Source organism: Paramormyrops kingsleyae, chromosome 9 (genome assembly GCF_048594095.1).
Source record: "Paramormyrops kingsleyae isolate MSU_618 chromosome 9, PKINGS_0.4, whole genome shotgun sequence".
Taxonomy (NCBI): Eukaryota; Metazoa; Chordata; class Actinopteri; order Osteoglossiformes; family Mormyridae; genus Paramormyrops; species Paramormyrops kingsleyae.
In genome coordinates, this window is record NC_132805.1 from 27,357,286 (window position 1) to 27,373,032 (window position 15,747).

General features: G+C 40.7%; 1 protein-coding gene across 1 annotated transcript in view; it reads left to right on the forward strand.

Annotated features, from left to right (window-relative positions):
* Window positions 1-15,747, forward strand: part of grik2 (glutamate receptor, ionotropic, kainate 2) — a 144,685-nt gene that overhangs the window by 86,523 nt on the left and 42,415 nt on the right. The window contains 3 exon segments of the mRNA XM_023806230.2: window positions 1,398-1,541; window positions 3,924-4,031; window positions 5,503-5,616. Of these exon segments, the coding sequence (XP_023661998.2) occupies window positions 1,398-1,541; window positions 3,924-4,031; window positions 5,503-5,616 (366 nt within the window).

Below are 15,747 nucleotides of genomic sequence, written 5' to 3' on the forward strand. Positions count from 1 at the left end.
TAAATATAGGGATCATTGTACAAAATAGGGCTTCTATTTTTTCCTTATTTCTTAAAGCGACACATTTGTAAAATGAACAAACGGCACAGAATTCTGAAACCTAAAGCTGCCACCGCTTTTGGAACGATTGCATGGTGGTCTACAGACTAATGAAACACATGATGATGGTTTTAGGTGTAGCAGGACTACTAACTTTTATGGTCATAGACAGGTGAGTGATCTACAGACTAATGCAACACATTGAGATGGTTTTAACTATATTGGGACTGCGGTTACAGGCAGGGTGGTAGTCTACAGACCAATAGGACATATTACGATTGTTTGAATTATAATGGGACTGATTGGATAATTTCTATGGTTACAGGTAGGGTGGTAGTCTACAGACTAACACATTGCGATACTTGTAACTGTAAAGGGACTAATGAGACACTTTCTGTGTTTGCAGGCAGTGGTGGTCTACAGACTAACACATTGTGTTACTTGTAACTGTAAAGGGACTAATGAGACACTTTCTGTGTTTGCAGGCAGTGGTGGTCTACAGACTAGCACATTGTGATACTTGTAACTGTAAAGGGACTAATGAGACACTTTCTGTGTTTGCAGGCAGTGGTGGTCTACAGACTAACACATTGCAATACTTGTAACTGTAAAGGGACTAATGAGACACTTTCTGTGTTTGCAGGCAGTGGTGGTCTACAGACTAACACATTGCAATACTTGTAACTGTAAAGGGACTAATGAGACACTTTCTGTGTTTGCAGGCAGTGGTGGTCTACAGACTAACACATTGTGTTACTTGTAACTGTAAAGGGACTAATGAGACACTTTCTGTGTTTGCAGGCAGTGGTGGTCTACAGACTAGCACATTGTGATACTTGTAACTGTAAAGGGACTAATGAGACACTTTCTGTGTTTGCAGGCAGAGTGGTGGTCTATAGACTAACACATTGCAATACTTGTAACTGTAAAGGGACTAATGAGACACTTTCTGTGTTTGCAGGCAGTGGTGGTCTACAGACTAACACATTGCGATACTTGTAACTGTAAAGGGACTAATGAGACACTTTCTGTGTTTGCAGGCAGTGGTGGTCTACAGACTAACAGATTGTGTTACTTGTAACTGTAAAGGGACTAATGAGACACTTTCTGTGTTTGCAGGCAGTGGTGGTCTACAGACTAACACATTGCGATACTTGTAACTGTAAAGGGACTAATGAGACACTTTCTGTGTTTGCAGGCAGTGGTGGTCTACAGACTAACACATTGTGTTACTTGTAACTGTAAAGGGACTAATGAGACACTTTCTGTGTTTGCAGGCTGAGTGGTGGTCTACAGACTAACACATTGTGATACTTATTATTGTAAGGAGACTAATGGGACGCTTTCTGTGGTTGCAGACAGATGCGGCGCTCATGTATGACGCCGTCCACGTTGTCGCCGTGGCAGTCCAGCAGTCCCAGCAGATCACGGTCAGCTCCCTGCAGTGCAACCGCCACAAGCCTTGGCGTTTCGGCAATCGCTTCATGGCGCTGATCAAGGAGGTACGGGGACGACTCTTTCTGGCTGCACACACACGCACGCACTGACGGGTACATCCACTCAGAAGCATGCATGTATCTCTACACGCATGTGGACGCACATGCAATGAAAACAAGAACGTGAGTTGACATGAATGTTTATTAATAGTTTCCTTGATCATTAATAACTTTTGATTGTTTTTTTTTAAATTAAAAATAACAGTAAAGTGGTACTGCAGTAATTTTTATGTCCATACAAATAAAACTGTTCAGTTTGACTAGAAAAGGAGACATTATCTCTTGCCTTTCTTCTGTATAATAGCTCTAATGCTAAGTTTTAATTTCTAAAAGCCTATTTTACAAATTTCATAAAGGATCTTTGTGTGTACGCCTGTGCATGTGTGCTTGTTAGCATGTGTGCAAATATAATTCCTCCAGGGCTTTCTGTTTCCCAGTCCAGGATATTGTATATTTGAAATTAGTCTCACAGAGAACTTCTAATTTATCTTAATCTTCAGTAATTATTGTTCAGCGTGCCAGATTCTGGAAAGTGGGACAGCTAATCCAAGCCTCCCCATCACTTAAGCGCGGGACTGTGCAGCCTATATTTAGGCATGATAAACCTCCTCAGTGTTTGCTCTCCAGTATATCAGGAGATTGTCGCTAAGACCTGAGCCACAGAGTGATGTTGGTGCGGGGGGGGGGGGGGGGGGGGGGGCAGGATAGTGTGTGACACATTAAAGCACAATGGTTCTCAGCATTGAACCAGCGCAGAAGTAATCTCCAATCTCTTATTTTCGCTGCCATTTCTCCCGGCGGTAGAAAGTTTTCTCAGTTCCTTTGTACCGATTCTTCTAGTAGCGCTGAACTCTACGCCCGACAAGTGGAGTCAGGTTCTGTGCTGTCGCACACAAAAGTAGTTACCGGCTGCCCCCCCCCCCCCCCCCGCCGCCCCCCGCACTGTAAGCAGGAATCTCCTGAGGTGTGGCAGAGTCCTAGATAAACCTCAGACTCCGATGTACATTTAAACTCCGGCCTGTGCTGTGTATCTGTAACCCTCTGAGTTAACACAGGAATTGCAGTTTCTGTAATCAAAGGCAAGTTGTCATTACAGCACATCTAGGCATATTGCTAAGCCATTTCTGTATACCTTTTCATCCTGTTGTGACAGCATAATGATGCTTTATATGCCATTTGTACGCATGCAGGTTCATAGGAATTCTTTTCTTCCATTTAATGTGTTCTTCTCCTATGAGAGTGAGGTACGTGGTCCAAAGACAAGGTCAGCCACATTTCTGATGCCCCAGAGCAGTTTTGGGGGTTGAGAGCCTTGCACAAGGGCCCAATATGATTACTCTGCTGACCGTGGGATTCAATCCAGTGACCTTCCGGCCACGGGCCCAGACTGCTAACCCACAGAGGCACTGATCTAGAATAAAAGCTTAACTTAATCTCTCTAAACTTGGCATTGCTGTAGTGTCAAAGGTCAGGGGTAAAAGTGCAAGGAAATGTGATTACAATCACTGATCACCATTTTTTAATAGCTATGTAATGCAGATCTTATTCTTTATACCTTTATCCGGTATAAATTGCCACTGTTGTAAAGACAAACTGAAATTTGCTGCCTGGATTCCCTTTATCTAGCATCTGAATGTCAGGATCCATCAGAGATGATTTAATATGCTTGATGGGACGGTGGCTTAGGTCATGTGTCATGGATGAGATCGCAGTGCTCTTGAGTGACAGCGCATAAGTGTGTATAAGCAGTCATGACAAATGACACTGTATGTGCGGGTTCCTGATTGAACTATCACGCTGTGCTAAGTGTACTGCTCTGGGTATGTGAGCAGAATCAGTGCCTGCTTTCCCATTTAATGCAGATCTGGCAGATGCATTCATTTAAACTTGCGCCAATAGCGTCTACCTGCCCCTGTTTGTGCCTCTGGCTTTGTGCTGAATCAGGTTACTTTTGATCATCCTGCTCAAAGGGGCCCAGTTAGCCATTTTGTGGGACTGCAGCATGCAAGCTTTTGGCTAAATGGCCAGTCCCCCTGACAGTGAACTACAATGATGCCGTTTAAATATTAGGGTGCTTGCATGAAGTACAACTGGTCGCATGTTCAAGAGGTACAGTGCATTGATCACGTCCGTATCAGAGATCTGCTTAAGCGATGCTTAGGTATTAGTCATATGCATTATTTCTGTTCAGTGTAGTAATTTCTCAGTTATCAACGCACTCTGAGTGACCTTGAATATATTTGGACCTGTCCAGTTTCTTGAAGGTGAATAGTGATTTTTTTATTGAATAATCATATAATATTTCTGTTTTGCAAGCAATGTATTTATTTTTCTGTCCGTTTGCTCCTTTGTTATGGATTTTTTTTTTTGCCCTTTCCACCCCCGAAGGCCCACTGGGAAGGCTTGACAGGACGGATAACTTTCAACAAAACCAACGGCCTGAGGACCGATTTTGACTTGGACGTGATCAGCCTGAAAGAGGAGGGACTTGAGAAGGTACCGCAGGAGCGTGGTGACGGCTGTCCGTGCTCTGTGTGTTTGAGAGCGAGGAGCGGAGACTGGCAGACACGCATGCGGACAGGGAGGCGCAGGGGGAATCGGCTCATCCAGATGGAGGGCTGCCTGCTCCTCTGCAGTCTGTGACCCCCCCCCCCATCCACACCCCCACCCCCCATGACTGTGCGTGCCTCTACACTTCTCTGAATAATTTACTCTTCTAATAAAAACCCCTTTAGAAGCCCTCCAGGTTCAAGGAGGCTGAATTAAAGAGTTGATTTGCAATTACAAACTACAGTTTAAGCATTTCTGAAGGCATCTGAAGTGCTTTGTTTGGCAGTTGAGTTTATTGCTTTGAAAATGATCTGCAAGGCAGCAGCAAGGCTGCTCAGAGTCCCAGGGCTGTTGACTCTGTACAAGAGGATCCTGAGAGCCAAAGGTCTCTTCTCAGGTCAGCCAGGGTGGGCTTCTCATAGCCGTCATCCCCCTGCCCTGGGAGGTAGCCAGCGATGTTCACCAGCACTCCTCAGCTCACTTCTGGGTCTTTCGCTGTGGGAGATTGTTAGTGCATGCGCCCGCACGCGCGTGTGTGTGTGTGTGTGTGTGTGCTAAACCAACACAGAATTCAGACACCAAAGCTTTTCTAGGTTATACGTATCAGAGGTAGATGTTCTTAATAAAGGAAGACCTATAAAAAGAGAGTAAAATGTGACCAATGGTAGAGGAATGAAGCCTCACCTATTTAGACAGTGCCACAGAAGTTAAATTAAAATGTAAAATTTAGTTTATGCTTCCAGGACAGCTGTTTAAATATTTACTAATATACCATATAATTCAGTATGAGTGTTCTGTGTGCTCGTGGCTGTAGAGGGTGTTGTGACTTCAGCACATTTGTCATGCGTGACAGTTTGGATAAAAGCATGTAGCTGAGGGCTCTGCTGCCTCCCTTAATATGGAGGGGGTGGCGGGGGTATTGCTGTTCGTTCTTGGTATGAACCCATGACACCCCCAGATTCTTCATCACTATTATTACCAGCATGGACAAACCCAGTCACCATTGTGCCGATGGATCGACATTGTGCAGCATTTCATTATGATATAGGAACATGGACTGCAGAACCGGGTGGGGGCGGGGGGGGGGGTAACATTTGGAGCAACATTAAGATTGCAGTGACGAACAATTACAAAAAAATTACCTGCAAATAACTGAATGATGCAGAGTCTATATTGTAGACCATTAAAACTTTATTGATAAAGGTCCGAATTACATCCATGTTCTTTTAAAACACAGATTATATTACAGTTTTCAAAGCAAACATACAAGTGTACGGAACTTCATTCCCCCCGTCCGCCATGTTCAGATGCATCCTATGGTCCATGTGAAGAAAGGCAGACCATTCTTGTATTTTGTATGCCTGGTGCTTGGATTTGCGCTGTTTATGTAAGCACTATACTGTATGCCTTCCCACAGATTGGAACGTGGGACCCACCGAGTGGCCTGAACATGACTGAGAACCAGAAGGGCAAGTCAACCAACGTCACCGATTCCTTATCCAACAGGTCACTGGTCGTCTCCACCATTCTGGTAAATGCATTTTCTTTGTCCTGACCTCCTACACCAATCTTTCATAAAGAGTACATGCAAGTAAAAGAAAAGATCATATGAAAAATAAAATCAGAAAACAAATATGATGTTGATGTCACCAGGCTGGGGAGTAAAGGAATATGTGTAACAGCATTACGTATTCAGAATACAAATAAAAACAAACTGTATTTTGTTACAGTTACAGGAAAAAAGACAATAAGATAATCAATATATGTAGAAGAAATTCGGGCTTTAACCAGGAATACACTTAAAACAAAGAACTGTTTTCTGTAGAAACAGCGCATGTGCACACAATATCTCTCTCAAAGCATTACTCTCCCCTCATGAGAACCATTCACCAAGGCAGTCACTGCAAAACATGCTTTCACTGTGTGGAAATTGCACCACTGTTTACATCCCCGTAGATGTGTGTGTGTCTGTCTGTGTGTGTTCATGTTGAATTGTTTCTTGTACCTGTTTTAATGGAGTAATATAGACATTTAGAGAATTTCTGCAATGCGCAAAACACAGATGGAATTGTGCAATCTAAACAAAAAAAATGGAATTGAGGTTAAAACACGAAATCTTATGGAATTTAACAGGTTTCTGATTAAATTAATTAAAGGCCATTATAAATTATTGTCAATGCTAATTATCTGCTGTGGTTTCTTTAATCGATTGCTAGGTGATATTACAAAATGAAATGCACTAATGTTACACAGGCCTTTGTTTTTTGTTCTTATTTTTTTCTTATTTCTTATTTTCTTATTCATTTGGCATGAGTTACAGCTAGCTAGTTAGCTACCTAATTTTGACTAGGTAAACTAGCTAGCTACCTCACGTCTATTTCCTAATAATGTTTTTTTTCATTGATTGTTTCTTCAATAGTGACAACAGCCTACTCAGTAATTAAAAACTCATAAGATAAAATATAAGTCTATGCAATGAAGGGGCTCTCAATGTTCAGTATACTATCTGTTTTGTTGGGAAAATACTAAGGCATCTCTTAGGCCATGTACTGTGGGAGATGTGTGTCTCCATTTGCCTTACTGAGGTTATCTTGCATTGTTCTGTTGTCTTACACAATATATACAAAAGTAAAAATCATACCGTTGATAAATCTTTTGTCTTGTGCACAATTGGCACTGAGTCTATCCAAAAGTAATGGAAAATAGTCAAGTTATGCCATGTAAATATTGTGATTCTTGGATTAGGTTAGAAGGTTAGTGACTACATTTATTAACTATTATTTAGTAATTGTACATTACTAATTAATTAATTAGTTCACCAAATGAGTTTCTCTTTCACCAATGTTACTAGAAAATGTGAATACTGTATGTTCTCAGTACTTTGTTTTACTTTGATCTTCCATCCAAAACACTGTCCGTTTCCATGGAGGTAGGATAGTTCTTTTCAATATGAGTACGAATGAATTCAGGAAGGACTAATTGACTAATTGATAATCCAATAAGATTTCACAGTTTAAAATTCTCCTTCCCATCTTTCAGTCAATTAGCCCTGACCAGGGGTTCATTATTCTGTACACTAGATCCAATAGAGTAAAGTACAGGTAACTTTTAAGAACTTCAGAAAGAGAAGTGAACAGAACTGTTTAGGAATACTCGCTGCATTAACACCAACAAAACTGCAATGGGACCTTCTGGTAATAAAACGAATTGTGTTTTGATATAAGGACTTGAAAATGAATGCAAAACAGTGTTTTTCATAGGTTCATTCATTATTACCAATGTAATATATACAAATGCCACTTCATTTTCACATAGATTAACATTAACATATTATTTTCAATAAACAAGACATAAAACAAAGCAATAATGATAATAGCAATAATAACAGGCAAATACGAAAACAGTTTGCTATCCTGAAAATGATTACAAAATGGGAGCTTTAAGAAAACAAAACATTCTCTGAACTGTTTTTTTTTTTTTTTGCCCAAAGATATAAAATGTGTTGCCTTTCATCGCTGAGGTACTGAAAGGATGAGTCATAATGACAAAATAGGAAGCCATCTGTACTGCCATTATTACATTGCAAAGAGGCAAAACAATGATTTCAAATAAAATTGATGGTTGTCATTATTTATCCTCTATTTTCCATGCATATTGTATACAAAATTGCAGTTATTATTTGAGATCACACATGCCAGTAATTGCTGTGTTGATCTTGATGCACATATACAGTGTGATAGTTTAACCATGAAAAGTGTGGGTAATATTCAGGTTTAGAGAGGACTATAGGAGAGCTACTTAATTATGGTTTAGGTAAACTTAAACAGCTCTGATATGAATGGATACCTGATGTGTTTCCATGGGATGTCCAGTGCTGTCAGGTAACTGTCTCTATCCAGGGCAAATACAGAAGTCAAAATAGAGCCATTGTGTAAACCAGAGACCAGACCACAGGGGAACATTCTGAAGGCATTCCAACTATTTGTCAATTTTATGACCATGTCTGAGACTGATTGGAGGCACTGAAGGGGAACCTCACAAGCTCACCTCTTTTAGGGAGGAGTCTATTTCCATGTATAAACAATTCGTATGCTAGACACGAGGAACAATTAATTGAATTTGATATGAGGCTTTAATTTACTCCCATTGTGCAATCTATCAGTCACCAATCGAGGTGCATTAAGGTGTACAAATTTACATCCTTACTGTCAGGCACCTAAGGATCAAAGGTGTCACAAGGAGACACAGAGAGAGAGGGGAAATGATGAAAGCAAACGTCTTAAAATGAATAAATAATGTATTCAGGTTTGTTATGAATATTTTATTGTGTCGGTATTCTCCGCAAAATATATTTTGATGGGCTGCGAGAAAACAGCAAGCTGGGTTCCCTGATTCTGAGCGCGTCGTCATTATTAGGAATGAACTAAACAAAAATTACGAAGATCATTGGAAACATGTCTGGTATCTGTAAGGAGACAGGGCAAGGACTGTTGCCTGTATAAAATGTATGTCTGCATATTTCTGCATTTGAATTTATCGTTACGGGATTCATACTGCTTGAATCAGGCTTTTGTAAAAATTATGTGTGAACCCTGCATAAAGGTGCATATTTACATACGACCCCCATGACCCAGACCTAATGGCCTGAAACACAGAAGCACAGATTGAACTGAGCTCACATATCAATCAAAGTACAAAACAAAGGTGTGATGCAAGGCATTACAGATATTACAGCATAAAATTTGAGAATAAGAGTCAGATTTAAATCATGAGTGATGTTTTAATCCACATACACGAGCCCTGCTTCTGCGGTCGTGCTTCTTCATTTCAAGAAGACTTTTCTTTCGAACAGGCGTACCCCGTTTCATTTGACGTCATAGTGCTAAGGGGCCTGTATTAGTGCTTGGAATGTTCACGTTCCAAAATGAGCTGCTGTGTTCTGTGCCAGCCTGACTTTACAATAGCTTGGTAAAAAGAGATACAGTTGTAAATGGTTTGAGTTCCTTGAGGTGGAAATTCAAATAAATGAAAAAACAATGAGTAAGCACCTAATTCATATCCACTTAAATGTTATCTCACACCTTCAGGATTAGGGGTTTCAATCCCTCTTAACTCCAATGTCCTCACAATGTGGTAAATACTGTACCTGTTATTTTGACATTGTTGGAGCACCTTTTGGGTCCCTACAAGGGAAACTCAATTTTATAAAAATCAATGACTGCAATCAAAAAATTGAAAGTGCCAAACGTCTTGTATTTAGCTTGGTTACTTATGGTTACAGTTCGGGGTGATGGTTGTCATTATTGGAATTAGGGTTTTGCCCATAGAAATGTGCGCGCACATGTGTTTGTGTGATACTTGCAGGTTTCTTCCAGGTTCTCTGGTTTGACTCTGAAGTCCAGAAAAGCAGTTAGGCAATTGGCTTCTCTAAATTGCCCGCAGTGTATGACAGTGAGTATGTGCATGAGCATGTGTGTGCCCTGTGATGGTCTGGCATCTACAGTGTACCCCTGCCTTGTGCCCTGTGCCCACCCCCCCCCATTCTGAGCGGGACAAGCCGTTGGAAAATGAGTGGATATTCTCTTTGTGTTTTGTGGACTTTTTCCTGACAGTCATGTTTATTTGCTGAATTACAGTATAGCAAGCCCATACATTAGCTTTGCCACTGTAGCCTTCAGTTAGAATGACCTGTCTGAAAAAATGTTCTAAACACAGTAAACTAAAAGTTAAGCTAGCTAGAACAATTTCTTACATGGAAAGCTGTAAGTGTTTTATGATATATAGATACTATGGTGTGAAATATTTAGACCCTTCACCTGCTATTTCTCCTGTACAGATGCACAGGCTGTTTCCGTGAACAAGATATAAGTTCACTGTGGAATATCAGAATTCTCTTGGTGAAAAGTTTACTTTTTAGCTCACAGAAAAGTTTAAGATTTGGTATTGTAGTGTTTTTGTGGGTGATAACTGATTCTGTGACCTGTCACACTGTTGAGTTGGTGTTTTTTGCCCTGCTAACGCCACGATGTGGAAAAGAAGAGATCGATAACACCAAAATAAATGTTTAAAAATGACTGAAATGGTTGAAAATCATTTGTTCCCAAGGAGACATATAATCTATTGTGCAATTTACTGTACTTGAGAAGGATAGGGATAATTTTGAGGTTATTGAATGTATCTCCTGAGTAAAACAAATGCCTTATTGTTTTAATTAGATTTGTTTTTAATTTACATATGCCTTTAGTTTTTCAGGAGGATGATCGTATACATTCCGCTCAGTCTCCGAATGAGATGGTAATTTGCAATATGTGGAATTGAGTGCAATGATAACTCACTATACTGCCTGCTTACTATCTGATCAGTTTGCCCTGGAATAAGCACGTTTTCCATGCGAACACGAGACTCCTATATGACCTTTGATGACCTCTGAATGGAGGCACCATGTGATGCTTGGTCTCATGGAGGTCCATGCCTGGGTGTCTGTGGCGTTCCATTCCCGATGAGGAGAGTGGCTTACAGTTACATCCCTGTATTGGCCGCTTATTTTGTTCGAAAGAGAAATAAAAAAAAATGCAAGTGGAAAAGCATTTTGTATTTTTCTATTGGTAACAGGACAAGTTCTGACATGATGCAAGGTTTAGCTCCATTATAGTGAAAGGCTGTGATGTTTTCATGGGCTTAATTTGAGGGTAGCACATTAAAAAGCCCCATCTTTTTCCTCAAAGTAATGGAAATAAAAATCCACGTATGATAATTACCGGATAACGTAATTATTGGTTACTGAGTTCTACATGCTCTTTTGTCTGTGAACATAGGGCGGATTAATTTTATGTCCTAATTGGCAAGACTTACAGTGAGGGCCCTCCTGATTGAGTTGACAGTTATTCAAATTCTGGATTTCTAGTACTCTAAAGGCTCAAATCATAGCAGGGTAGCCTAAAATATTGCACATTCAGGCATTTGGGGTTGTTTGGCAGAGGTTTCAAGCTAGAAGTTTCTGCCAAGTATAGCGTATCTGGCTTGACGATCCCCGGTAGTCAATAGCACTGGTCTGTCCTTGGTATCGTCCACGACCCTCCATGCCCCCCCCCGGCTGCATTCTGCTCTGCAGGTTCCTCTCAAACTAGGTCAGAAATAGAGGCAGTGTCCCCCTCACCCCATCTATCATGTTTAGGGCAGTGAGATCAGAATTCTGGGAGTCCTGGGTGTTTATAGAGCAGAATCACCAGGAGAAATGCTGGACTGTTTAACTTCCCCTTAAAGAATTATTGATGATTTATTTGTTGTGTTTTTTTTTTTTACCCCATTTTACGGTACTTTTTATGTTCTCATTTTCCTGTGGATATAAAATACTTGAAAACAACAAGCATTCTATCATTTCCAGTGAATGTTCTCTGGGTCTGTTTATGGTTATTTGAATTTGCAGAGACTAATTGAACCATTAATTCATGAAATATCAAGGATATACTTCAGATTTGTCATAAATGGCTATTTCATGAGCTGACGTAATGAAGTGACCAGAGCCGAAAGCTGTGCACTACTGTATAATTGGCGTGCAGGGAAAAAAAAAAAACAATAATACTTCCATGGTCATGGTTAGTCACCGAATGGCACCTCTGTTGCCATGACAACGCAGATACACAGAGCCAGGCCACTTCCAGCTATTCAGAGGACCTTGTTTTTCTGTTAGTGCTGGAGAGGAAAGTATCCAGCGGGCCTCCGCATGGAAGTAGAAACACAGCAGGGATGGAGCACGCGCTTGTTGCTCCTGAGAGAACATGCTCCTGTGTGTCCTGAAGGGGACATTTGGATTTTGCTTTTGGTCCTGGTACACTGAGGCATCTGGGATATGTCCATGGTTACGGTGCTGCTAAGATCATTACTATTCTAATGGCTTATTTATATGCCGTCTGTGATTATAAGGTTGTTGGCACACTTGTTCCGGCTCTGATAGAGGCTCTGAATTCATACTGTGGCACTCCTCCATGCACGCCAGACCCAAAATACTGTGCCATTAACATCTACTGACTATCAGCGATGATCAGGGATGTGCACAGGCTGGTCTTCGTGGTCTCTCCCTTGCTAATTGAAACCTGATGATTTAAGTGTCTCTTGGAAACGACCTTTTCTTCTTTTCTGAACCTTCTTTTATCTACCTTTTCTTCACTTCATCCCACTGACAGAGCCAAAGACTTTGGTGTCCTTTTCACTCTTCAAAGCTCCCAACACCCGATGTGTTTTCCCCCACGACAGTGTCAGCCTTCACATTCTCAGCCTGTATGGCCCAGTCTGAGCTGCTCATTAAAGAAAGAATCACTGACTGACTCTGACCTTGCCCACTTTCTGGTCCTACATCCTGGATCCCCATAATATTCCCCCAGGTAGCTGAACACCTGACTGGTGTGCCTGCTGTCTAACTGCTTACTCTGTGTCTTATCACATTATGTCCAGGTTAGCTTTTCCCCTCCCTGGGGGTGTAATCAAGGTCCATACCTTGAACCTTGAACCTCCCCTTTCTCAGCCACTCCTATATACTAGAAATGCCTCAACATTATATAGCCTATATACTGTACCAGGGCTGCCCCGACATTATATAGCCTATATACTAGGGATACCCCGACATTATTTTGCCTATATACCAGGGATACCCCGACATTATATAGCCTATATACCAGGGCTACCCCGACATTATATAGCCTATATACTAGGGATACCCCAACATTATTTAGCCTATATACCAGGGCTGCCCCGACATTATATAGCCTATATACTAGGGATACCCCAACATTATTTAGCCTATATACCAGGGCTGCCCCGACATTATATAGCCTATATACCAGGGCTGCCCCGACATTATATAGCCTATATACCAGGGCTGCCCCGACATTATATAGCCTATATACCAGGAATGCCCAGCCCCTTGATCGATCTCAGCGTTTCCAGGTCGATCACAGGAGATGGTAATGAACCCCCCCCCCCCCCCCCCCCCCAATTCCCGGGCTACTTTCTGCTGCCAGTCTGCCCCTGTGCCACGGTGTTCTGTTTTTACTCAAGGTGTGTAAGCAGAGTAAACATTTGATGCACATAGTCTGTCTTCAGTTGTTCTGTGGATCCCCTTGCTGTTCAAGCTGCTGCTCCCTTTCACAGTCTTAGGGTATTTACTTCCTTATATCACATTACAAATTTCTGCTTCAGTTAGGATATTTCAGGTATACGCTTCTGGCTTATAGTATCTGCCAGTAAATAAACAAAAGTAATATCTTGCTGTGTAGTGAGTTCCATATGAATCTTTCTGTATAGAAAAAGCATTGCTGTCTTTGGAAATTGGTATTGTGAGATTTGATGGATTTGGTTTAAATTTGTTTGTTTTAATTGCTAAGCTATAGTAAGGGACTGATGTAATTTTGTTGAAAACTTCACTCATGCAACCAACGATAAATAGTTGGGTAAGAACATTTTAGCCTGTTGGAAAGGCTAAGGGATTAGACCTCACTGGAGTAGCCAGTGGCAGAGTTGATCACATCATTGACTGATACCTCTAGGATTTGGGCTTCGGATGCTCTTGGAGGTTGCATGTTCTCTCCATTTTCCTTCTGCGCTTCAAGGACATGCATTTATAACTGACAATAGAAAGTGAGTATGTGTTCCTCTCACCAGATATCTGGCTCTGCTTGTGTCTTAAGCAGTATGGGATATCATGCACTTCCTCCTGTGACCTGTAAGGCACAGCCAGTTACAAGAAGCATGGATGAATTGCTTACGTACTTACTGGTCTTGTTTGGGTTATTGGGTTAATGCTCAGAAATATCTTCTTCTTAATAGTGCAGGTGGTTGTTTGTGTGCTTAGAAATGTCATATTCTCTTCAACACAAATAATATTATGATGGAGTTGTCCCTTTGCAGTATTATTGGTAATAAATATGCAAATGGAATGTGAGAGAGGCTGTCTGGGTGGTGATTTAATTGACTTTTATCTGTCATTGCAAGCGACCCATTTGCACTATTGCTGTGTCTCGTGTATAAGGATCAATACAATATTGAATTACCAATACATGCTTGATTCTTTGGCTGTTGCCCTGGAAATCATTGCAAGATAGACCTCAGAAGGATTCAAATGCAGCTGTCTTATTTGTTTGTTTTTTTCATGAGAAAATAAGTATGCAAATAAATAAATAAATAGGAACAAAAACATATCCAACTTTAAAAACTATTTTTTTAGTTTTTATGCTGTTGCAAAGTGTATGTGTTTTAGGGCTGCCACTACCCACAATTTTTTTGTGGATTAATCTATCAACTATTTTACTGATTAGTCAATTAATCTAAACGATTCATTTTCCTCCAGAAAATCAAACAGACCATTTAATTTAAGTAAATTTTATTTTGACAACAACAAGGTTATTGCAGGGCTTTAGATAATGGAAGCTGGCTTTTCAGCACTATACGGACATTATTTTCTCCCACAATTCTATAAGCAAATTAGTAGAATGCCTAAAATATTAATTTTGACGCCCAAAAGTTATTACTCTTCATAAATACGGTTTGCCCTTATGTTTATTATATTCGGTTAGTTGAGCACGCCACATGTGACTGTTTTGGAAAATCTTGGAAACGATGAGCACTGAAGTCAAGGTAGGGACAGCTCAGCAGGTGCTTTTTGCTGATTAAAGTCTGACACTTCTTTTCTTGTAAATTTTCATTTTTATTTCAGTTCACGAATTACTTTATTTAGCCTCTGTTTTTGTTTCAGTTTTAGTTTACGATCACGACACTGGTCCCAGCAAGCCAATGCGCATGAACACACACTGGCACCATCAATCCACATAGAATAAGCCCAGACTTTGGCCTAAATATTTGGCCTAAACACTTCAATGGCGATTCTAAATTCAGGTAAGGGTAGCAGGCAGACATCTTTGGCTTTAATAATGAGTCTATTTAGCAGCTACAAGAACAAAAGATATTAAGAAGCTCTCCGTACTAGTGGTAATTTAATAAACATGAACAGAGAACACTTTGTCTATTCTGGGGGTCCGTCGTCCAGAATAGCGCCTGTGTGTTTTCGCTTCAGGCACTCGTGCATAGCGTTAGTGCCCTGTGGTATGCATTCGAACTTTGCACAGTGTAAAACCACCTTTTTGTTTTTTGATAATTTGAACTACTACATAGTGATATTAAAAGAAAACATTTGTTATAATGGATTGAAGCATTTTAGAAATCATAATGGTAATTCCATTAAAAGAATTTAAAAAACAATGTGTTGATTTAAAATGTTGATGTTGACGTATTTTCAGTGTTGACATCATTGACTACATTGACTGATCACAGCAGCCCAAATGTTTCAGCAGTTTCAAGAGAAAAGCTTGCATTATCTCTGCTCGTCATAACGTGTGGCCTTGACATCATATCTCAGTCTAAAAGTCTCAGCTACCTTCAAATGCCTGCAATAATCTACTGTACTTCATGAGCTTTGGCAGAGTCTGGTAGAGAGAGTGAGAGATGGAGGCAGATGGAGGCTGAAGGAGCAGAGGTAATCTCCTCAGCTTCACAAAGCTCAGCAGTGCGCTTTGGCGCCTGTACCCCAGCATATCACTGTATTTAATCTTTCGCATGGGTCACTTTCAGCATGAAAGCACAAGTGAGAGATATGAAGGATTATTCCGTTGTT